Genomic DNA, 23,215 nt, shown 5'->3' on the forward strand with positions numbered 1-23,215 from the left:
GAAAACATGACCAAAATTAAAATGTCAATTATTACGTCGGGCCGGGCCACGGTTCTTTCTCGCAAACTTTTTGAAATAACTATATATTAACGATGTATGAATGATAAACTAAGGAATACTTGTTATGAAATAAATAATTTGGATAAAAATTTTTTTTAAAAAGGCGCTGTATGGTCATTGCAGAGCCAGAGCATGTCTATAAGCACTTTTTAATTTTCCCCTCTGCGAGTCCGCAAAACCGCATGTTTATTTATATTTAACAAACTTGTCCAGCGTTATTTCGTTGTGTAAATAAATTTATAATGATCGTAAACATATGTAGTCTATTTAAACATTAAGAAAATGTGCGGGGGGTTTTTTTCTGCCAACTGAGAATTCGTTACAAAAGACAGGCTTTTATGCAGACATCGTCACCAATGTTATCACACAAAGCACAGGTCGGGCTTTAATACCCGCGGAGCAGGTCGGGTCAGGCGGGATTTTTTAGGCCTGATTTTACCTCTATCTCAAAGTCTTGATGAGCTTAAATTGGCTGCAGTTACGAAGTCGGGAATGCTTCCTCCGGAAAAAAAACACAATTTGACCAACATTATGTTTAACTTTTCCAGCGTTATTTCATTGTGTAAATGCATTTATAATGATCATAAATATATGTAGACTATTTAAACATTAAGAAAATGTGCATTTTTTGACAGCCGATGCTGACCAAAAATGACGTAATATCCGAAACAGATCACCAATGGACTCATTTGAAGTATATGAAAGGTGGTCTGTTTTGGTGTTCAGAATCCACAATACTTCTGCCTGCAGGGTTTTCGTTCCACCGACAAACGGACACATTCCCGATGCAGGGGTGGATGGATTCTCCGTTTTGCCGGTTGTGGTGGTTTGGCACGTACGAGTTGCATTTCGATTTGTAGTGCAGTGCATCGTAAAAATTCTATGCGTCATCTTCGTTATGGATTTTTAAAAAATTAACCTTCGTCACGGATATAATTTAGGTTGCACTGAGATGTTCTTGAAAATTAAGACCACGGTGACTTACAACAGCTAATTTAATACTTTTAATACCTTTAATAATGGAAAACTAAATTCAATGCTTTTTTAATACTTTTAATAATCCGCGGGTACCGTGTACATACCTGACTGGACAGACCCTTTCCTGGAATCCTCCACTCCAGACATGTCAGGATTCTGGGATGGGAAGGTCACCTCGTACGAACCTGGCATCCTTATCTTGAGCAGCTGGGCCATTGCCATCATCACATGGTTAAGTTTCTAAGAAATCATCGGGTTAGTTAGACACTCAACTATGTATGGAAGAACAGGATACAATAATTTGGTCGTGCAATACCTTGGCAGCCATGGAGGACAACGTGAAGGTGACAGCCACTTCGTTATTTTTAGCCTTGTCCCAGTGATTGGACATAGAAACCACTCCTCCATCAGCTGTTTCAAAGGGTTTGTTCTCTGAAAATGCTATCAGAGAAAATTTGAAAGATTTTTTAACAGTGCAGCTAGGTGATACCTTTCAAAATCACTAAGAAATTTCGGTTACTGAACGATAGATTTTTCACAATGAAACCGACAAAAATCGAGCCATTATCATGCAAGCATGTCCACTAGCTAGTGAACAAATTTAAGACAAATGTTGCCTGTTATTACCTGGGATTGGCGTGCGAGGAATGAGGGGAATTATGGGCGATATTGCTCTCTCTGTGTCTTCTTCCTTTGGCTCCTGCAGGCGAGGGAAACGTGAAGTTTCCTCCCCAATGTTGCTCTCGGGGGAGGATGCCGGAATGATGCTTTCTGGAGTGTCCTCATCATCGCTCTCCATCCTGTTGAGAAAAAAAGAAACAACGTTTGGAATAGAGTAATTAGTGACACGGCAGCAGAAAACCACTGCTGTACCTGATGTCTTCATTTTGGTTATGTGGTGGAGTGGGAAGCGCTGCAAGAATGTCTACACTCTTTGTCTCCTCTGTAACCGCTTCTGTACAGGCAAGGGCAATAGAGAACAAGTGAAGCTGAGATCTTAAGCATAAAAACAAATTTGATGCATTGTTTTACCTATTCGTGTGGCTTTTGACTCCAAACTTTTCTGACCCTGAGAAAGTTCCTCCCCAGGAGTCCCTCCATTGAGCAGTTTGTGCTGTACAGAAGGAGGAGGTGTCGGTGGCAAGGAAGATGGAGGTGTCGGGGGATTGCTGAGGTTGCTCTGTGAATGCAGACAATTCCCCATGAAGAACAACCAAAGATAATCAAAGACAGGAGTGGACACAGATTTGAGTTTGGCTTCACCTTGGTCAGTAACTGAGAATAATAGTCTGGAATATTGTCTAGCATTGCATTCCCAAAGGATCCTTTGAGTTGGGCTTTTCCATTGGCTGGGCTGCTTCCAAAAGGGGCAAACAGATCCAAGCCAGCTGTGATGGAAGGTTCCATGAGGGGCAACAGAGACAGACCCTGAGAAGTAAATCTTAGTTAGTAACTAATACTGCTTCTCAATCAACGAATATATGATCAATTTGACATCATTTTACCTGTTTTAGTTGCTTAATAAGCGCTTCAGTACTTTTTCCAACTTCTTCCTTCTTAGTCTTCTTCCGTGCGTTCAGCCCCCGGTCTCCGGGTGCTTTATTAGTGCGCTTTGGCTTTTGTGTCGGAGCCCTCTTACTTATGGAGTGCAAATCCTGAGAATTTAAAAAAAAAAAAAAAAAAAGAGAGGCCACGGTAAACTCTGTTATGATAAAGTGTCAAGAACAGAAACTAACTTAATCCTCTACATAACTTAATGAACACAATAAAATCTTAGCCCACACCTAAAAGAAAAAAAAATACCTCCATATTTCTCGGAGTCCCTTGAAGTTTTTGTTCCAGCATTGCCAATTTGCTGTTAATGTGGCCATTGATCTCATTGTGGATGCCTTCAGATGGCCTCTGTGTTGCAATTTGAAGGTTCTTCGTTCTCAAGAGTTTTTGCAACAATTGTTGTCCAGTTTCAGTTCTGGTATCATCTGCGTTAATGAATGTTGAGTTGCTCCCAGAAGAAACTGTGTCTACTGTCGCTTCTCGCTTTATAGCACCAGAATGGGCATCTCCTGCACCATCACACTGGACCTCCCTTGGCTCCTGTTTAATGTTCTGCACCGTCAACTTGCATAGATCCACTTTTGTAGAGCTCTGCAGTGGGTAATGGCTTTCTGCAACTTGCGGTGACTGTTGCTGGAAATTTAATCCCGTCCGAGGTCCGTTTGGAACAAATGGGTTAGTAGGAGATGTTTCACTGACCGATGTCTGTGATTCTATTTTCAGTCCAGGACAGTCAAGGGGAGTCTTGGTTCCTGGTGACCTAAGCGGAGACGCCTTGACCTGACTGTATGGACTTCCCCTTCCAGCTCTATTATCAATTAAAGAAGGTGAAGAAACATGCGATGACAGGGGGGAGGCGGGGTGGGTGGGGCTCATGCCAAAAGGACCTCTAGGAGAATATGCGTGAGAAGGGGATCCCTGCATGCGGACTGCTGCAGCACCCATTAAAGCCTGCTGCTGGTGCTGGTTAGGAGTGGGTGGACGCATCCCTACAGCTTGGTTCAGTGGGTGTCTAAGATCACCAGGATGTGGAGGTAGCGACTGACGTGGAGATGTGGGTCTGATCATACGACTGTGGTCCATAGGCGATCGCGGCATTTGCAACGGTCCTCTTGTAACTTGATGCTGTACTGCCTCTCCCATTTGTGGTTGCGATTGTCCTGGGACCATCATTCCCTGCTGAAACTGAGGGGAACCACTTGATTGCTGAGTACACATACCAGGCTTCACGGCTCCATATGGCATATGTTGCCCTTCCATTCTTGGCATTGGCTTTCCAGCGTGTTGCACTTGCCCTGGTAACATGTGATGTCTCACCTGACTTTGCTGTCCTTGACCCATTGCCATCCGCATCATTGGTCCCTGGTGGAGCTGCCTCTGGGCAAGCATCGCTTGGATGTGCTGTAGCTGTTGGTTTGGGGGAAGACTGCGCAACTGTGGATTTTGAGCAATGATAGCCTGGATTTGGAGGTTGATAGGGGTGCGTATCGGTACAGGGGAAGCCCCAGGCCTCTGTGCCATCATGCCTTGCTGCTGAGCTCTAATCATGCCCATCATGGCTTGCTGTTTTTGCTGTTGTGCGATTAGGGTTTGCTGCTGAGGATGATTCATTACTACAGACTGTGGCATGCCAATCTGTTGCTGAATATTGGGATCTTGTGATTGCTGCATGACATTCTGAACTGTTTGTATCCGTTGTTGTTGCTGCTGGGCTAAGAAATCCGTAGATTTGCCTTCTTCTTTAACTATCAAAGTCGGCTTGTCAACACCATCCGAATCTTGCCTCTGTAGAGCAGATGGCACTTGTTGCGGCTGTTGCTGAACCACACCAGTTTGTTGATTCGCAGCTAGACTGGTTTGTTGATCGGGAAGTGATGGTTGTTGCTGCATTATATAAGCCTGGTCTTGGTGCTGGTGATTAAGTTGCTGTCGTCCCAAATCAGTTTGCTGATCATTCAGAGGGCCTACCTGGGATATATGATTGGGAGTGGAGGACCCACTGCGCTGTGGTGGCGTTCTGGCATCAGGGCTACGAATGTCACCCTCTTTAGTTTCTACTGATTGACTATCTGTAGGTCCTAATGGCTGAGGTGTGGTACTGCCTGTCGAAGGGGATGAGCCTATTTGTGGGGTAGATGGTTGTGAAAGCTTTCCTTGCTCTTGGCTGGATTGAATCATCATTGGGGTTGGTTGCCTTAGTTGCGACATTGTTTGCTGCTGCGGTTGAGAAAAAGCCTTTGCGACATTCTGCTGTTGCTGCTGGGAAGAAAGCATGCGTTGTGCCAGAGTGTTTTGTTGCTGTACCATCGGAACCTGGGGACCCCTAAGGACAGGATGACCAGGAGATGCAACAGGTCCCGTCTGACCTAAGACCAGAGCCCTCTGTTGTTGATGTTGTTGTGAGACTGGATGGTTCCCAGTTAGCCCTGGTTGAGACACCACCATGGCTTGTGCCTGGCTAGTACTAAAGTTCTGTTGTGGCAGAGCTACAGACTGCCCTGCACCCATTACTTTTGGGACCTGAACTATACTCTGCTGATTCACCTGACTAGCTAACATTTCCTGTTGAAGATTTGCTTGTTGCTGCGAGACAAGTGGGTTCCCCATCAAACCAGGCTGTGGCTGATTTATTAAAGCCGACCGTTGAGTGCGTTGTTGCTGCTGGTCCATCATTGCTTGCTGTTGCTGCTGGAGCTTTGCCATGTGTATTCTATGCTGAAGCTGTCTTTCCTGGAGAAGCCTTGTGTCAGCACCTTGAATTCCCGGTGGTCCCTGTGGGAAGAATCCTGATCCAGCCCCAGGGGGACATGGTGGCCGCGAACCATTGGCTCCAAGAGGTACAGGAAGCTGGGGTTGGGCTCTTCCAATGAAAGGCGGACCTTGTGGCATCCGGACAGGCATTCCACCTTGTGGAACCATACCAGGGTGCTGGTTAATGATTGGAGATCCATGTTGGCCCATCATCACCTGGCCAGGTATTTTGGGAAACATATGAGGTGTGGTTCCTTGTGCAGAATGTCCAGGAGTAAGAAGACCTGGGCCTTGCTGCTGCTGCTTACTTCTGTACTCCGCAATGAGATTGGTGTGCTCTTTCTGCTGTTTTCGTACCTACGGCAAAGCACATATTTGTACAGATATTTTAAGTCAAAGCGCGTTTTCCTATGTTCAAAGTAGGGACGTCCCGATCCGAAATCGAGCCGATCTCTGCATAATTTTTTTTCGAGGATCAGAATAGGGGGAAAAAGATTGTGTTTTTGATTTAAAATATATATTTATGTTTTTCTCCGTAATGCTCATACAGCCTCTCACTCTCCCTCCTGCTGCTTTTCTTGGTCAGCAGTGCCCTGGAGTTAGCTATTTAAAGTTAACGATGAGTGACAGGTTTGTAGCTTTGATCTTGCCAGAGAAGCTTGGTAACTAACGTCAGAGGCCCAAATGTGGCCTTCATCGTTTAGCTTGTTAAACAGTAGCAGTAGTGTGCTGTGGCACCTCATTGTGTAAGTGAGAAGCTGTTCTTAGCAGCGTGAGCGTCAAAGCGTGAGTGGATTTTTCTACGTTATTCTTGTTTGAAAACGACTCACATTATGAAGGCGTCACGGTGGGACAGTAACATTACATTTTTTTTTAAACAACTTTTTTTCGGTATCGGATCGGGACTCTGTATCGGTAGATTCTCAAAATCAGGTGACTGACTCAGGTGCAAAAATATGCGATCGGGACATCCCTAGTTCAAAGTCAAAATAACCAAACAACTACTTTGACGGTTATTTCTCCCTGATTTAGATATGATGAATGGGTGACATTTAAAAAAGGCACATACCTGGTCAAGCTGTTTCTGAATTTTGCTCTGTTCTTCTGTGACCAACTTGAGTTTCTCAGCATCTGACTCGGCAAATTCTCTGCCAGCTTTCTTTGCAGTGCGCTGTTTGGCACACAGTGCCTTGCGTGATTTTCGATGGACTCCAATTTGTTCTTCCAAAAATTTTAACTGCATTTGGAGTAACTGCTGAGTGTGAACAAGCCATTCCTCATATTGGTGCTGTTCTGAATTATCTGTAAGATGAAAATTACCTTAGACAGCTATACGGGAGATGCAATAACAAGAAAGCAAAAGTAGAACAGATTGAGTAATGCACTTTTGTTGCTAGTACATACTGATGATTCCTTGAACAAACTGAGGAGGGGTTGGTCTGGACTGGGTGGGATCACTGGTTTCTCCATCCTGAACACAAACATATATTCATTAGGTCAAAACAAATTTTTATATTAAATATGTCACATACTCAGAAGTGAGACTTTACCTTGGGTGGTCCTGATGAAATTGGACTTGCATCTGTGCCTGAGGCAGATGACAGTCTCTGAGCTAGCAGGGAAACCTGCTGCCTGAAAAGCACAGAATACATAGAAATATGACAAAATTCCTACAACGATACTAACACAAACCAGTTGTCTATCTCCCACAAAGTATGAAAACACTAAATTGTGTTTAGGTTTCCATAGCTGTAGAAAGATGACAAAACATTACAGTTGTGAATTCAAATTCTTTTACAAATTAATCTGAAAGAAAAAAAAAAAAATCTCAAAATACCTGTTGATGCCAGGAGGTACAACCATGGGGTCCTGCGCTAACACCCTTTTGATACCCTTAAGAGCTACCATCTTTGCCTTGGCAATGGGATCCATTATGTCATCCGTGGCAAATTTGTCTAAATCTGCAAGACCAACATAATATCTGTTGGTGTAATTGTTGTGTGGGAAAACTAACACTGCAGAATAATTACAGATAACAGCAGAAATGGTTACCTTTATCTGGGAAGAAATTGTTAGCCAGAGGTGATGGTTTCACCCCAGGTTGCTGCGGTGGATGATGGATCCCTGCATGCATTCCTGGCTGCCCCATTCTCACCATGGCCTGTTGCTGGCTCATGGCCAAGTGAGGTGAAGGCGCCATAGCAGGTCCCAAAAGCCTTTGTTGATGCTGCAACATGTGTGGAGCACGGGGTACCATGCCTGCCTGGGCCATTACAGCTTGGGATGGTGGCCGATGGTGTTGCGGCAACATTAACGGTCCAGGTGACTGTGGGTTTGATTGTTGACTTGGAATGCAGGGGAAATGAGGTGCTATGCCTTCCTGGTGAAGAGAGCCAAGCTGCTGCTGCTGTTGCTTCTGCTGCTCTTTCTTCTCATGTTCCAGCAAATCTTGGATTAGGAGAGGGAGTTCACCATCCAATGAGCTCTCTACCTTTGCCAGGTCTACAGGAGCAGAATGCTGTCCTCCAACATCAGGCAGGCCAAGTGCATCGTTGCTGATATCTTCATGTGCAGCTGTTGTAGAGAATGGCAAGGGACCATCCTGGTCTTGAAGTGGATATGGAAGTCCCCCTAAACGAACAGAACTGAGGGAAGCTGGTTGTTGCTCTTGCTGTGCAGGTATGGCCGAAGGTGTGGTCCCCCCTAGAAACAGAGAGACGGCCTCTACCATTTCGTCTTTTGCAGCAGCCTGTCCTGAGAGAAGCTCAGGGGTGAGAGTTTCTACATTTTCTTTGGATTTACCCACTGTGTTAGGGGAGGGTGGTATATTAGTAGATGACCTGCCTGGAGAGTTTGGTGTTGCTGAGAGGGACTTCAGTCCAGACTCCAACTTGGGTTTTACTTCCTCTTTAATGACTGTAGGCCCAGGGGCTGAGGACGGGGTTTCACTTTCTGCCTCTACTAAACGCAGCTGGTCTGAAAAACCATCCTTGGGGTCTCCTTGGTCAAGTTCAGGGTCAGTGTAAGCCAACAAGTCAAATTCATCACTATTAAGCAAGTCATCAAGATGTGGATCATTAGTTTCTAGGTTGTCGAGGTTACCCAATTCATCATCTCCTTTGTCTGGGTCTAAGTCAAGAGCTAAATCCTCTTCATCCTCAACACCTCCATCTCCAGGGGCATCCCCAAGAGCCTCAAGATCAGGCTCTGGTAGTGTCTCATTTTGTGGTACCACAGCAGCTTGGTGTTGTTCTGTGACTAGATTGGATTGTGAAAGCTGACGCAGTCCGGCAACAGGAGTGTCGGGAGTTGACACTCCTACCTGAGGCTGCTGGTTTCCAGGCAGTGCAGGCTGCTGTGGTAATAACACTGACAGTTCATTCTCCTGTAATCCCAACTGAGAGTCAATGCCTCCATCTGACGGAATAGCACCAGCATGCACAATGGGATGCTGCTGAACATAAGGTGCTGGCATCTCTTGTGGAACAAAGAGACGCTGTCTTGGCTGAGGTCCACGAGGCATAAACTGGGGTCGAAGTGGTAGCTTCTGTGAGTTGTGTCTTAATTCAATAAACTGCGGTGGGGGTCCTTGGCCTATTGGCTGCATATTTTCCGCTGCATGCCCTGGTAGCATGGGATGAGAGTGCCCGACACCTTCCATACCCTGGATGTTGACAGGAGAAGTGAGATTGTGCCTTATGGACATAGCCTCCATGCCAGGGTGGGGAAATCTCCTTGGTCCTGGAGCATGCCATTGAGCTGGGAACGGTGGACGAGGAAATACACCCTGAGGCTTGGTGGATCCTGGTGGCCTAAAGAATAGCGACAAAGACAACATGGGAAATACATTAAACATTTGGACTATGTGTGAAAGGGTTACACAAAAAATAAAGTAATACAACCAAAGCTATCTAGTTAAATACACTTTTTTTTCCTCAATAAAAATAATACCACAGGGTTTACGAAATTCCATTTGACCAGCTGGGAATTTTTCTTTAATTTAAATAAATTATTTCAATAGTTGGTGAATTATTTAAAACAATCTATGGATGCTTGTGTGAAATGCATTCTTTATTTTAATCAATTTTAATAGCTGACTAAGTGATGACTTGCAAGCATACCTGAGTGTACTTGGATCCATGATAGTAGGGGTTCCTGCGGCCGGGGGGCCAATTAGCTTGTCTCCAATAGCACTGGCATTTACAGGGAATTTTCCCATATTGGACACCTGAGCACCAGCAGTTGTGACAGCAACACGATCCTAATTAAAGACAACAGAAACTGCTTTTCACAAGTGATGACTTAAACTTGTAACGTCTCGAAAAGGGTGGCAGGTCAATCAGAACAAACGGACTCAGACAGCGTCTTAGCACAAGCAGTCACTGTACTTCACTCAGACATGTAACATGAGGATCAGAAAGAAATTTAGTAAGTACTTGTTAGGCATGTGCCGGTATGAGATTTTGACGGTACGATAACCGTGAGCAAAAATACCGCGGTTTCACGGTATCACGGTATTGCAATAATAGCTCCCAAATTTTGAGATGTATGGGTTTAAAAAAAAAAAAAAAAACTTTTTTCCATTGAACAGGTTTTTTTTTTTCAGAACATATTTGCAAATTGGAACGTGAATATAATGTGAAAATAAATTAATGTGAAAATAAATAAATTAACAAAAAATAACAAATATTTTATATAAAATTAAAATAAATAGAACCTAGACTATACCCAGAGCCAGAGCTCAAGTTGCTCAATAATAGAGCAAGAACAAAATAATTGCTATAAAAAAGTAAGAACACTTCTAAATAAAATTAAAAATATATACTGTATGACTTTTTTTGAGGGGGAGAAGCTGAAGTTTCGCCATTTTCAGCCACTGTGTCAACTCTCTTCTACATGATGTCATGCCTTTGTGTTAAAAAGAACAAAGAATTCATAAGTTAGTTAAAATGTAAATATTGTTGAGGTTTCAAGGTTTCATCTAAAACAAAAAGTGAGGAGTGAGACCTCCTTTCGCAATTAGCGATCTTTGACGCGATCCTTTTTTTTCTCCCCCCTTCATTCAAGCTTGTTTCTCACTCAGCGGCTGTGAGACATAAAACGTCGACCAAGCTGCTCTCCCAGCTTAGCCTAGGCTAACATTCGTCTTAGTTTTAGTTAGTTTGTATATTGAATTTGAAAGGAAAATGTATGTTTTGTTTTTGGCGACCTTTTTCATGGTGCTACTGCTATCCTGTTGAACCTACTCACATGTGGAAAAATACAATTGTATAACGTTTTAAATGTATTCATTTGTATATTTCACCACGATTTGAGAGCTCAATAAATTGAAGAAAAGTACGCCTTGTGTTTCGAGGGTTGGTTTTTGGGTTTGCTGGCTGTTTAGCAGAATAGCGTTACTGACACTCACGGCAACAAACGGGAAGGGTGAGCGCTGCCGCACCAAGCCACTTCGGCTGCATTTTGGCACATGAAAAATAGTGAATACCGTACTAAGGTATGACGGAAAATTTTAGTGGTTTTGAAACCGCGACGTTTTCACACCACGGTAAACCGTGAAACCGGTAACCGGCACATGTCTAGTACTGGTATATTTTAAGGAGCTACTGTCTATGAATAGATCCTCAAAGCCCAATTTGTTTTCATTCTTTTTTTTTTTTTTTTTTTTTTTTTGTCTCAGAAGTTGATTAATTAGATCAATTGCTGGCTTATTGCTGCCTGTTGGTGGGCAGTAGTTTCGGGACCAAACCGAGGAGTTAACTTGTTGAATTACAGAAGATGCATGCAATTCAATTCATTCCAAATTTCAATTCCCCAAATTTTCAATTTCACTGTCAAAGAGTAAAACATATGTAACAGTAGGCCTGTCGCGGTAACAAATTTCAGTGTGTGATAATTTATCTCATAAATTATTGCGATATGCGATATTATTGCACCCTCCAATTTTTTTTTTAAACCAATTTACAATAACACAGTGAGAATACAGTATATATTAATAGATCAGGTACACCCCTTTAAACGCGATAAATATTTACTCTTAAATTCAAAAATACTTTTTAAGAAATCACTACTAAAAGCAATAGACCATGCCTCTTAAGTAAAAGACAACAATATTAACATCGCACAGAAACACAGAATAAATAAAATGTGAATTTCCAAGAAAAAAAAAAATAATGCACTTAATAACTTAAGCATTTAGGCAAATGAATGGTGTTTCATAGTGAGGCAACGATACTGTTAAGTCACGGTTCGGTACGATTTTCGATCCGATTTAACACATTTAATGCTCTGAAGAAAAAAAAAACAATTATATTTTTTGTTTCGTTTTTTTTTTTTTTTTTTTTTTTTTGCTAATCAGCAAAAATTAAATTGCCATCATATAAACATGCATTTTAGTGCATAATATTTATGTGCTTACTTCTTACTGATCTGAAAAAAAATTTGTATAAAAGTGCTGAGAACAATCTTTACTGTTTGTAAAGTGAGGCGGGGCACACTGTTGATTGCTACAGCTCTCTTAGCAGCTAGGTTTACTAGATGAGCAAGACATCCTATTTGTGATCCGAATCCATCTGTGTCACGTACTGAATTAACAATATTTGCAACATTATCTATAGTCACTGGTATGGATTGATTTGGCCTTTTTTACTTCCATTCAGTCATGACAGTTTAGAATTCATCGATGTAGTATATGAAATACGTGTCCCATAATCACTCTGGGCTCACGTAGCCAATGGCATGGGACGTGGCACATCCAGTTTGCTATTTCATGATATCTAGTGTGTGCGCGCATTAAAAAAGTTAGCAAACGCCACAGTCATCAACCCCTGCTCATTACTGCACAACACCAGCATATGACAATCGACTTTCATAAACAAGACTAGTTTGAAGCACAGTGCTCTTAATTTGCCACTCAATGTTCATCATTTCCATTCAGCTGTCCGTTGTCAAAGCGAGGTTGTTCGTAGCAGCCAAGTCGGTAACAATGTTTTGGCGGACTTCGTTGTAAATATCCGGCGTTGTGCCGAAAAATAGCTGCCCCGCGTGGAATGTCACTCCTGACAGGAGCGCCCACACGTCAACAACACCGGCGCGCCGGAGATGGTCCGCAGTCAATCCGGAGCACCGACACGGCCGGTAAACGTTGAACAATACGATATAATGGGAACGATTGGCTCCGGCGCTATTTTTTGCCGGACTTTGAACGAAGATGCATTTTGCGCAGTTTGTAACAAGGAATCCGAACTTTTAACAGCATGTCTGCCGCACGCGCGCACGCACGTGCACGCGAGGTGATAAATTGCAGCGCAAAAATTAACGCCTTCATTTTTATTTATCGTGCGATAAATGGAATTATTGCATATTGCGACAGGCTTATGTAACAGTATTTTCTTTGTTTATTACTAAGCTAGCAAACTGCCATATCCAATTGACAAGATGTTGAGGTGTACGATACATTACGGAATAGGTATGTGTGAAGTGAACACCAGCTAGATCGCAGTGTCACATTTGCAAATTCACACATTAATTTTGTGAGTGGCAGTGGTGTCCTATTATTCATTAAGAATTAAGTTGGATGGTGATGTGAGTTGAGTAGCCAACTTGAGGCTTAGCCACTATCATGTAGATCATGACAGAACTTGAGTGAATAGAGAGGGTTCGCTGTACCTGCGGATAAGGTGGTGGTGCCCTATGGCTCTTGTCTTGTTGAAATGAACCCATCTCTCCTCCAGGCCATCCAGGAGATGCATTGCCTGCAGCTGCAGCAGCAGCCGCCTCTTTTTCTTGTCTCATAGTGTTCCGTTGCATTTGTTGTCTGATTAGAAATTCTCTCAATCTCTGCCGCTAAAACCACAAGACACATAAATTAAAAATAAATTCAAAAAAACATACCAAGGACAAAGAAAAAATATTCTTTGGCCAATGATTTAATACCTGTCTGTGCTTCTCCAGTTCAGAGGGACTTAAGCCAACTAGTGAAGGGTCTTGCACAGTTGACACATCTGGCATTTCTTGAGTGCCCTGAAAGGATGGTGGATGAGGGGTATCGTGTGGGCGAACAGCCGTCAGTTCTTGAGCTCCAGAAGGAGAGACCAGTCTAGAGCTATAGTTGTCTGAAACAGTAGTCTGCTGTATTTGCGGCTGAGGTTGCTGCGACTGACCAGGCGCCTGCTGTTGGGGTACCTGAATGGTTCCTGCACTAGGACTAAATGGAGGAGGTGGAGCAGAAGGTTTGCAAGAAAGAGGATCCCCAATGGGACTTCCGCTGGAATGCAGTTGAGGTGATTGATTTGGATTAGGTGAGTTTTTGAAACTACTACTTCCATCAGGTGCAGCAGATGTGGGGCGAGGTGGTTTGTGGATTGTCATGAATGGGTCTCTGGATTGTGGCCTTGAAGGTGGCTGAGAGCAGTGCTCTGGGGATTGAAAACGTGGAGTGACAGGAGACTGTGCAGAGTAAGCATCATTGGAGAGCCCCCCAGGGGTGTGAGGAGACTGACAACTGCCTTGGGATTGCGGGCTAGAGGGAATTCTCGAACTCAATTCCTGTTGAGTTACAGGGTGTCTCTGAGTTCCGAGAGAACAACTGTCTCCTGACTGCAACTTGGGAGTGAGCGGAGACTGAATGTGTTGCTCAGATAAAGTGTGCGAAGGAGACTGCCTGTATCCTTCAGACGGGTGGTTAGGAGAGGCTCCAGGATGAAGTGCTCCACCATCTCCTTGGTGTAACCGTGGGGTCATCGGTGCCTTAAACAACCCATCTCCAGACTCCAGCATACCAGCAGGAGAACTAACGGCAAAGTCAGGTCTTCCGACAGGTGTGGAGCGAGGAGATGGTGCACTCATATCTGCCCTGTACTGGCTGGCCGGTGACGATGCAACTGAGGGTATTGGAGATGAACTGTATTCCGTCTGGATAATTCTTTGAGGGTCTCCATAGTGCGTGTTATGGGGTGGTGAGAAAATGGGTGACTCAATCCCAATCCCGGCACTTCTTGAATGAGGACTTTGTAGAGGTGTAAGGGATTCTTGAGAACCTTGCTGAGATTGTGATAAATGACCCTGTTGCTGCTGTAACTGTGATCTGAAATAGGGATCGACTTGCTGAGCCCGTCTGGGGGTTGCTGAAGTCCCTGGTTGCATGTCAAAGGGGCCAAGACTAGCTGGCCGTCCCTGAGGAGGACCCTGTGGGCCGGAAGCAGAATAACCTGAGGAGGGGGCCTGAATGGGGCTTGCCCCAGAATAGGATAAAGGAGTTGGTGGGTGGGAGTGGGGCGATTGAGGGGGAAGCTTGGCAAAAGGATCTGTACGGATTTCAGCTGATCCTGGAGTCTTTGAAAGACCATCTGAGAAAAAGACAGAGGAAGATCCTGAATCTGGGGGGAAAGGAAACTGGCTTTCTGCCGAGCTTGGTTGGGAGGAGATGGACGTTGGTCCGGAAGGCGGGGGGATCTGGAGGTGCAAACTGGGCCTTTCCCCCTTCATACGCAGTGGCTCAGTCTTAAGCGGCCTGCACACCTGACTCTCTGCCTGCTACGAGTTTAGAAAAAAACGGGAAGCATCATAAATCACAATTGTGCAGCATTCACTGTCCATGACTATTAGAAGTTTTAACTAACCTTCTGTGCCTTGTTGATCCGCTGAGCCGCTCGGTTGTCTTTGGCCTTTTGCTATTGAAATTTTGAAAGTGTTTACAATTGAACACAATCAACTTGAAAACATATTTGGAATTTCTTTAAACCCATTGAAGAACCAAAATTAGTACATTTTTCACCAGTTTCTCTAGACAACAACAAACACATATTCACAGGCTGCCATTAATGGCGACAGATGTCCAATCTATTTGAAGTGGGAAGGGTTGTAGTGAATGATAATTTGTAGTGAATGATGACTGCTAAACCTCACAGTTCAAATTGATCCATTGCATCTATTACTTTCAATGGAAGTAATTTAGTTCATATAAAATATAATGTAATAACCAAACTTTAATTTTTTTTTTTTTTTTCAAAACAAAAACAAGCAGACCTACCAAATAAGGAACCTTGTCAGCGGCTGACACTTTTCTCCAGATCTTCATGATTTGCTTACAGCGACTTGCCCAGTCTAAGAACATGGGGGAATGCAACACATGTATAAAATGTAATAGTGACAACATTTTTCATCAGACGCTAATTGCCCTCCACACACACCTGGGTAGTCCTGCTTGAGAGTCGGAAAGTTGCTGTTGGCATAAAGCACAGGAGAAATAGTTGATAGTTCTCCCAGCTCCTCGTCTTTCTCCCATCGCTGGAGACTACGCTGGTTGTAAGACAATCCATCGCCTTCTGCCTCCGTGGGGGTTGGAGGGGAGGAAGGTGTCACTGGTGTAGAGGGAGTAGCCCATGGACTCTCTTCACCACCATTTGGACTGAACAGCCCTCCTTTGTCCCTGAACAGAAAGTAAGAGCATGAAGGCTTGCACGGTTTATCCTATGCAGCAACCGCTCCTCATTATGACAAAATAGAGATAGAAAACAAATACAAGCATTGTTTGTACAAGAGTTGAGATTTGAGCTATGCAATGCTAAAAAGAAATGTGTCACTTCCTACCGCATGTCAAAGAACGGTGACTGAGAAAGGGCAGGAAATGCATCCATCACTCCAGCTGAGGGCAGAGACCCTGCAGAATGGACATCTCAATTCAATTTCATGTCAAACTGCACTTAAATCAAGGTCCAATGCCAAGAAAAATCACAAGGAGAGCAACTGAAGGCATTCAATTCTACACACCTGAGAGGAGAGCGCTTTGTGGCAGTGTGCTACAAGTGAGTTCTCCCTTGTTGCCCTCCGAGATGGGCTTCATTCCTTCCAAACTGGAGCCTTCAGACACTCCTAGAACCTTCCTGAAAAACTGTTCCGAATCCTGATTCTCTACTCCTTGCGGAAGACCTAACGCGCAGGAAAAACGCTCAACATCTTTAAAATATTGCTTTTGTGCACAGTAAAATTTAAATGTCATTTAAAAAGATTACCTTCAGTTTTTTCAGCATCTACGTCATGAGGATCCGTTGACCCTAGGTCCTTCAGTGTTGAGGATGGTGCAGAAACTCCTGAAAAATATGCACGTTAATGTTAACACATATACTTTCAAACTAAAGCAATACATTAGCTGAAATGTCCAGTTACTAACCTGCACCTTCTCCCTGAGCCTGGGGGGCCTCACTCCCCTCTTGCTTGAGATGATGCACCATACGATCGTTGGCCTCAGCTAGTGAGGAGTTAAAAAGTTACACATAAACGCTTACCAACAATGAGCCAAAACTATTCCTTCTAAGGCTACGTCTACACGAGGACAAATAATTTTCTCCTCTCCAGGATATTTTGACGACCATTTTTTACCTGTCTGCACTATGTTTAATGTGAGGTTAACCCCCCCCCCCCCCCCACACACACACACACACACACTTCTGCAAGGTACGCCTGCATTTGCGGAAACTACGCATATGTAGAAAAGAGCAGCTTCATGTGCTATGTCATCGCCCGCGCAGTTTACCTCTAAATCGGAAACTCATTACTCACCGGCGGCACATTTCAAAATGACTACACCTTCTAGACCAAGGGACGACAACTCAGTTTTGTGATCACGTTTTTTTTTTCCGTGAACGCAATTGAACACATCACGAGGGAGAGTGAGTGAAGGGAGGGCACGCTCTGCTTTTACGAGCAGTCGTCGAATTGTGATTGAAATAAATCTTTAGAAAACAACAATGAAAGCCTGACATCATTACTTGGGATGTTACAATCGATGCTCAGTTGTGCTCTCACCACTTGGAAAATGACAAATAGAAACATATGGTGTGGTGCTGCGTATATTTCCTGAAAGTCAGAACCGCAACTAGGAGTGACTGTGTGACTGTGGCGCTCCTGGAAGTGGCGACAGTTTTGACAGGGGGAATGTCATCAAAGTGAAACTGATCTAATGCCTCTGTGACTTGGGGCAATTTGCAGTTAACTTTTCGGGGTTTCATTTTCCTCTACGCATTTTTATATACTCCAGTTCGGTCAGCTTTGAGTAGGGAGGGGCCACCCCCGCGGCTGGCTGATCGGAGACTTAAAACGGGAGACGAGCTCTGTAATAAAACGCTCATCTCCGTGTAATCTGCGATGGGAGGACTACAAATGAGCATTGAATTGAAGCATATTATTGCGACGTACGTTTGAAGGTTAAAGAAAAATGTGGGAATGCATTATCAGCTCATTCAAGTCCAGCAGGCGGAGAGGCAGATCAACTCATCAAAAGAGCCAGAAATGACTCGCGAAGACATAGGTTCCTGACACCTCTTCTACACTCTAGATGATCAACCGTAAACAATGATTGTGGAAGAGAAAAGATGAGCATGAATGCCACGTCTTGATCGTCCGCCTCCATTGTTTACAATGCCGTCATGCCGCACTAATAATGGCGACGGCATCCGATTGTTGTGCGGAGACACTAGTCTATGTTAAGCGACGGGTAATATTAGCCGGCTAACTTATCTGTATAAGTTTTTGCACGGATAAGAGGCACATTAGTGCAGCCGACATGCTGTAGTCTAACTAATTACACGTTTAAGGCCATTAACAGTCGTAGTGTAGACGTAGCCTAAATCAGGGGTGCTCATTATGTCAATCGTAACACTAGTGTGGGTAGATCATTGCATCAAAATAAGACACTTTTAAAAAAAAATGTAAATAGTTAATTGCAACATATTATATTATATAGCAACACCCCCCAACCCCGCTCTTAAGATCATGGGAGGTTGTCTCCTTGAAAAGTAGATCTTGGCGCAAAATACAATGAGCACCCCTGTTCTAGATGGTGTGTTGAAGTTCAATAAGTGATTCTTTAGTACTTTCTGGTGAAGTTTTTACTGCTGATGGTGCTGGTAATGACTGCTGAAGAATGCATGTCGCTGGCCTCTGCCCAGGGCTTATGACAGCCTTCTTACTCAGGTCTATAAGCGTCTTTCCAAAAAAAGCTTCCTGTACAAAAAAACCCAAAAAACAAGCATCTCATATTTGACTGAATGTTGAAATCAGCCACTCTGGGAGAGACAAACAAACCTGGAGATATGCTGGAAACATGTCTTCAAGCTTGCTCTTCTTTCTGCCTCTACGTTTCTTGGCCTGTTCCTCACCATCTAATGGTTTAGGATCCATTATGTTATCTGTGTCAGGATGGGGCCCTATACACAGGAAAATAACCAAAACAGGTTCACAATAGTGGATTGATGCTCTGATAATTCATCATCATAATCCTTTTTTTTTTTTTTTTTAATATTAATGATAAAATGTTTTGCTTTCTGAATGCCCCGATAACAATTGCTATATTTTGCAGTAATATGATTTTGAGAGTAGAGGAGGCAAGCTTTTGGGGTGATTTATAGGAGACAGGAACACTAACGCAAAACCAAGCAAGAGGCTTTAAAAAAATAATAATAATAACAATAATAAAAATTTAAAAAGAGGATTGAAAGCATAGTATATTTTTTGATGTTTAGAATATTTTGTTAAGACACAAGGAACAATTTAATTGTATGGGGGCATATTGTAAATGTCCATTTTTGTTACAGACCTTCTTCGATGGTTCTCTCTATTGGATGTCCATCTAAAGTAGTCTCTCCAGCCAGCTGGGCAAAAAACTCTTTCTTTAACCGTGTGTGACACTTCCTTTGTCGCACCATGAATCCTCCAATTCCTAATGCAATAAGTAATTGCATCAGCCACAAACTTAATATTCAGCAAAACATTTAAATATCGTGAGCTTACCAGGCCTGTAAGGTTTCCGTTTTCTTTTTTTACCATCCTCCATATCGTCTGCACCTCCTTTGAGAACATCACATTCAGCCATGCCATCTGTGCCTCCATCAACACCACCTTCTCGGTCAGGGCTTCCAGGGTTCTCCATTTTAGCATCGCAATCCATAGACTCCCCGCAAGCTAGTTAAGATAATATTTAGTTTGAAAACAGCAGTACATTTATATGATGCCTATTAAGGCTCTTCAGAAGCTCCTACATAAGCAGGCAATGTGCCAACCTTTTCCTTCTTCCCCTTCCCCTTCCTCCCTCACATCCATTCCATCAGGGCCTCCTTCACAACACAGGGCACCAAGGCGAGAGCGACGCTGGCGTCTCTTGAGCAAGGGAGACATGGAGATGGTTCGCAGTAGGGACATGCCTGATTCTGTCAGCCACACACCTTCTAACCGGTAGAATTGTGGCTCTGTAAAGTTGACGATGTGCAAATGAATAAAAGAAGGACATATCGAGCGATGAGTGTCCCCTACAAATTTTACAAACCTGGCTCCTTGATCCTTATTGAAGCCATAATGGCTGACTCAACTGCAATGACGAAACAGGTAAATAACAGAAAAAGATGTATTAGTTTCATTGGCAACACTCAAGGAATATTTTATAATTTAACTGTGTTTCAAACTCACCGACAGGTTTGGGCACATAGGGGCTACATGATGTACATGCAAAGCCCTCATCAGATGCTTGTTCCACTTCATCCTCTGTATATAAACTCTCACAAACAGCATGCACCCATCTTGATAGGCACATAGAAATGTACAGCAAAATATGACATTCAGAATAAATCAGGCACTAAGCATCATGCAATTTATGAAACATCTATACAGTACACTACAGTACAGTACAGACAGACTATTTGACATTCTGGTACGCACAACATCATACACAACGAAAACACTTAAGTATATGTCCACATACATACTGAACATACATGTATACTAGATGTTCTCTACAAGATCTCATTAGAAGATATCTAGTAAATCATTCATTTGATATTTTTTCTCCCACGTATTAAGTTCTAATGAGAAGGAGCACCCACCGATCACAGTGCTGACACTGAAGGAGCAGCTCCTCCTCCATGAAGTTCTCTCTGCATACTGGACAGGTGACAAGGCTGGCACAGGGGCCACAGTGAGTGTAGTTATTCTGCCACTCACAGTGAAAACCTGGCGAGTTAGAACCGCATTGTACACAGCACACACACCTGAAAACACCACAATGAAAAGTATCACACATTAACTATACTAATCATTATATATACAATATTCAAAAAGACTTTGAAGTGAGTGGCTGATATGTCTTTTGCTACAGAGGCCTCTGAATAGCTAATGGAAGGTCTGATTAATGTTTTACATAATATGCAAATTTCCCAGGATTTCATTTCCATTTGACCCCATTCAAAGTTACAAGGTAGAAAAAAGCTTTCAAAGATGTGTTTTGTGCATTACCATTTGCATTTCCAACCTCCCTTGGGCACTGTGTGCAGGGGCGGGTCCAAGCAGTACGTGTGATAGCTGACATCGCAGTCATCGCACAGCAGCAGACGGGAAGGATCTGAAGCCTTCCCACAGACTTCACATACAATACATTCTAAACAGCGCCAACCCTTGCGCAGCATCGTCTTTGTGATCTACAGAAAATATCAAGTTTAGTCTCAGTAGACATTAAAAAATGACTATGTGGAAAACATTTTATTAAACTGGTAACAGTGCACTTACTTTGCTGTTCACACAGTAAGGATGGTAACATTGAGCACACTGAGCACAAGCCAATAACTGTCCCTCAGCACCCTTTCCAAAGCTGCCACAGACAACACACATATCCTGAAAAGCACATTAGGGAAGAGCGAAAGAAAATGCATGAAATATTGACACATACACAAAAAAAAGATTGCGCTGAAAACAAAAGTGATGTACCTGGAGCAAAACAAATTTGTCAGTGTTTGAAAAAAGAACCACTGTATTTTGCATAGTATCATCTTCCTCATCATCCTCCTCTTTACTTATAGCAGAGTCTGCAGTCATGCTTAGCTATGAAAAAGTGGGGGGGAAGCAGTTAGGTGATTTTTTTTCCTCTTTCCAATACCCTCATGCAATCTAAATTATACAGAAATCTTGGCTCACCAAGAAGGCATCAATGCAAGAGGCCATGGCTTTGAGGCGAGACCTCCCACCACGCCCTCTCCCACCACCACCTCCTCGAGGTCTGCGCTTCCCAGGGAAGCTATTGCTTCGACCCTGATAAAAGTAAAATACGTCTGATAAGTCAAACTGTGGGGGTCGGGGGGATGTTTCAGAAGTAGCACTGACCTGTTTGACCCTTGAGCGCCCAGGTGATCCCCTGCGCTTCACTTTTTCTGTGTGAATTCCTAGAGGTTCAAAAGGAAGCGAATCATCGGTTTCTGAGCGGCCGAGTTCCATGGAGAGGTGAGGATCAACATCTCCAGGAGAGCCCAGGAAGCCACTGCTACTCTCATCTCCGTGACTCATATTGGACAACTCATCTAGCAGCAATACCGGCTCCTTAACTTCATGCTCCTGTGGCTCCTCCTTTACGTCATCATCGTGTCCTTCTCTCCTCATTTGCTCATCGTCATCTTCTTCATCCTCCTCCTCAGAGTGAGGTAGTAGCCTCTCGTTCATGTTGACGGACAGTTCGTCTCGTGTGTCGGGTGGTAAACGATGAAAGGACGACTTGTGCACCTGGCGTGGATTTGTATCCCGCTCATCAGAAAGGGATACATGCTCCGCTTTTGTCACAGGTGCTAGAGAGGGCAACCATTCTGATGTTTTACTGAATGATTCTGCACTTTGAATACCACCAGAACCAGCCCCGCTTAATGCTGCTGAAAGAGGCTTCTCCACGGAAGGAAGAGGTTCCAGCTTCTCCACTTCCATATTTTCGGGGTCCCCCGTTGTAGATTCTACTTTAGTGTTTTGAGATTGTTCCTCAACAGTAGAATCCTGTGAGACAGGTCGGATCATTTGATTGACTCCCTGTTCTGCTCTCGTTTCATCAGCAGATGAACCAGTCGGTTTGGTCGAGCAGTTTCCAGCTAGGATTAAGAAATGCACATTACTTAAATAATTTACAAATTTTTCAGGAGTTAGAGCAAGCTTATGTGTCCACTGTCCATGTACAAATATGTGGGTCGACAGTCTGTCCTTCTTACCTGGAGACTCAAATGCCACAGCAGCTCGCTCACACTCTTCTTTTTCTATCTTCAGCTCTTCCCTCGAGATTTTGTCACCTACATCAGTTGTCTCAACAACGGACGCCTCCGCACCTATTGAGTGAACTGGTTGAAATATACTTGTTCTCGGTAAATATAACAAACATTCCGACAACATCCATTTCAAAGAGTTAATTCTCACTCAAGCAGTGATAAGGGTTGTACAGTGTGCAGTTACTAAAAGAGTACTATGGTACCTCAATACCAAAAACAATTAAAGCTATCCAGCAGAGTTGGGCAAAAGACGGTACATTCTGGACTGGTCAACAGCCAATTACGGTATATAAAACAGCACATATCCCCCTTATGTCTCAAGTATGCAGTGCCGTTTTTGGCATGTTTGACAGACCAAGAGATAAAGTATCGAGACAAGCAATGGCTACAAATTGTCGAGCTCCTTGCTCAGAAACAAGCTGCACATTCTGGAATTGTTCTGCCTACATTGCTGACCTCCATGTGTGAGACACAGACTGACCTAGGTCCATGGGTGTCACTTCTTCAGCCGGGGCTTCTGCCAACCCAGTCTCTGATGTGCCTCCCTGAACTTTTAACCCGTCTGTCTGGTCTTGAGTCGTTATTTCGGCCTCTGTTTGGATTGTCATCTCCACCAACCCTATCTGCCCTTCGGTCTCATCCGCCACCTCTGCGGTCTGCGTCTCTGCTGTGTATGCTTCAGTGAGACGCTTTTGTTGATGTCGATCCTCCTTACAAAGCAGGCAAATGCTTTTGACTTCTGGGAGCATGCACTCTTTGTGCACCCACCTGAGACATTGAGAGGCAATGTGAATGTTTCATTGGAAGCAACA

At 43.6% G+C, this 23,215-nt stretch overlaps 1 protein-coding gene across 2 annotated transcripts in view; it reads right to left on the minus strand.

Moving 5' to 3' along the window:
* The window catches only part of kmt2d (lysine (K)-specific methyltransferase 2D), a 50,409-nt gene that overhangs the window by 20,822 nt on the left and 6,372 nt on the right, over positions 1-23,215 (minus strand). The window contains exons 10-47 of one of the 2 annotated variants that reach the window (XM_057830682.1): positions 22,885-23,171; positions 22,350-22,463; positions 21,487-22,232; positions 21,301-21,414; positions 21,094-21,207; positions 20,896-21,000; positions 20,626-20,807; positions 20,217-20,381; positions 19,804-19,913; positions 19,664-19,705; positions 19,401-19,586; positions 19,132-19,302; positions 18,938-19,060; positions 18,427-18,548; positions 18,216-18,345; positions 16,514-16,591; positions 16,356-16,433; positions 16,114-16,272; positions 15,934-16,003; positions 15,534-15,772; positions 15,374-15,447; positions 14,964-15,014; positions 13,279-14,874; positions 13,012-13,188; positions 9,465-9,604; positions 7,396-9,155; positions 7,181-7,304; positions 6,894-6,975; positions 6,748-6,814; positions 6,413-6,645; positions 2,842-5,700; positions 2,544-2,693; positions 2,302-2,466; positions 2,071-2,218; positions 1,912-1,993; positions 1,666-1,838; positions 1,355-1,479; positions 1,143-1,278 (exon numbers count right to left, since the gene is read on the minus strand). In XM_057830682.1, coding sequence (XP_057686665.1) covers positions 1,143-1,278; positions 1,355-1,479; positions 1,666-1,838; positions 1,912-1,993; positions 2,071-2,218; positions 2,302-2,466; positions 2,544-2,693; positions 2,842-5,700; positions 6,413-6,645; positions 6,748-6,814; positions 6,894-6,975; positions 7,181-7,304; positions 7,396-9,155; positions 9,465-9,604; positions 13,012-13,188; positions 13,279-14,874; positions 14,964-15,014; positions 15,374-15,447; positions 15,534-15,772; positions 15,934-16,003; positions 16,114-16,272; positions 16,356-16,433; positions 16,514-16,591; positions 18,216-18,345; positions 18,427-18,548; positions 18,938-19,060; positions 19,132-19,302; positions 19,401-19,586; positions 19,664-19,705; positions 19,804-19,913; positions 20,217-20,381; positions 20,626-20,807; positions 20,896-21,000; positions 21,094-21,207; positions 21,301-21,414; positions 21,487-22,232; positions 22,350-22,463; positions 22,885-23,171 — 11,477 coding nt within the window. Of the gene's footprint in view, positions 1-1,142; positions 1,279-1,354; positions 1,480-1,665; positions 1,839-1,911; positions 1,994-2,070; positions 2,219-2,301; positions 2,467-2,543; positions 2,694-2,841; positions 5,701-6,412; positions 6,646-6,747; positions 6,815-6,893; positions 6,976-7,180; positions 7,305-7,395; positions 9,156-9,464; positions 9,605-13,011; positions 13,189-13,278; positions 14,878-14,963; positions 15,015-15,373; positions 15,448-15,533; positions 15,773-15,933; positions 16,004-16,113; positions 16,273-16,355; positions 16,434-16,513; positions 16,592-18,215; positions 18,346-18,426; positions 18,549-18,937; positions 19,061-19,131; positions 19,303-19,400; positions 19,587-19,663; positions 19,706-19,803; positions 19,914-20,216; positions 20,382-20,625; positions 20,808-20,895; positions 21,001-21,093; positions 21,208-21,300; positions 21,415-21,486; positions 22,233-22,349; positions 22,464-22,884; positions 23,172-23,215 lie in introns of both variants that reach the window. The other variant, XM_057830681.1, reaches the window with a different exon arrangement.

Source organism: Corythoichthys intestinalis, chromosome 2, assembly GCF_030265065.1.
Source record: "Corythoichthys intestinalis isolate RoL2023-P3 chromosome 2, ASM3026506v1, whole genome shotgun sequence".
Lineage (NCBI taxonomy): Eukaryota > Metazoa > Chordata > Actinopteri > Syngnathiformes > Syngnathidae > Corythoichthys > Corythoichthys intestinalis.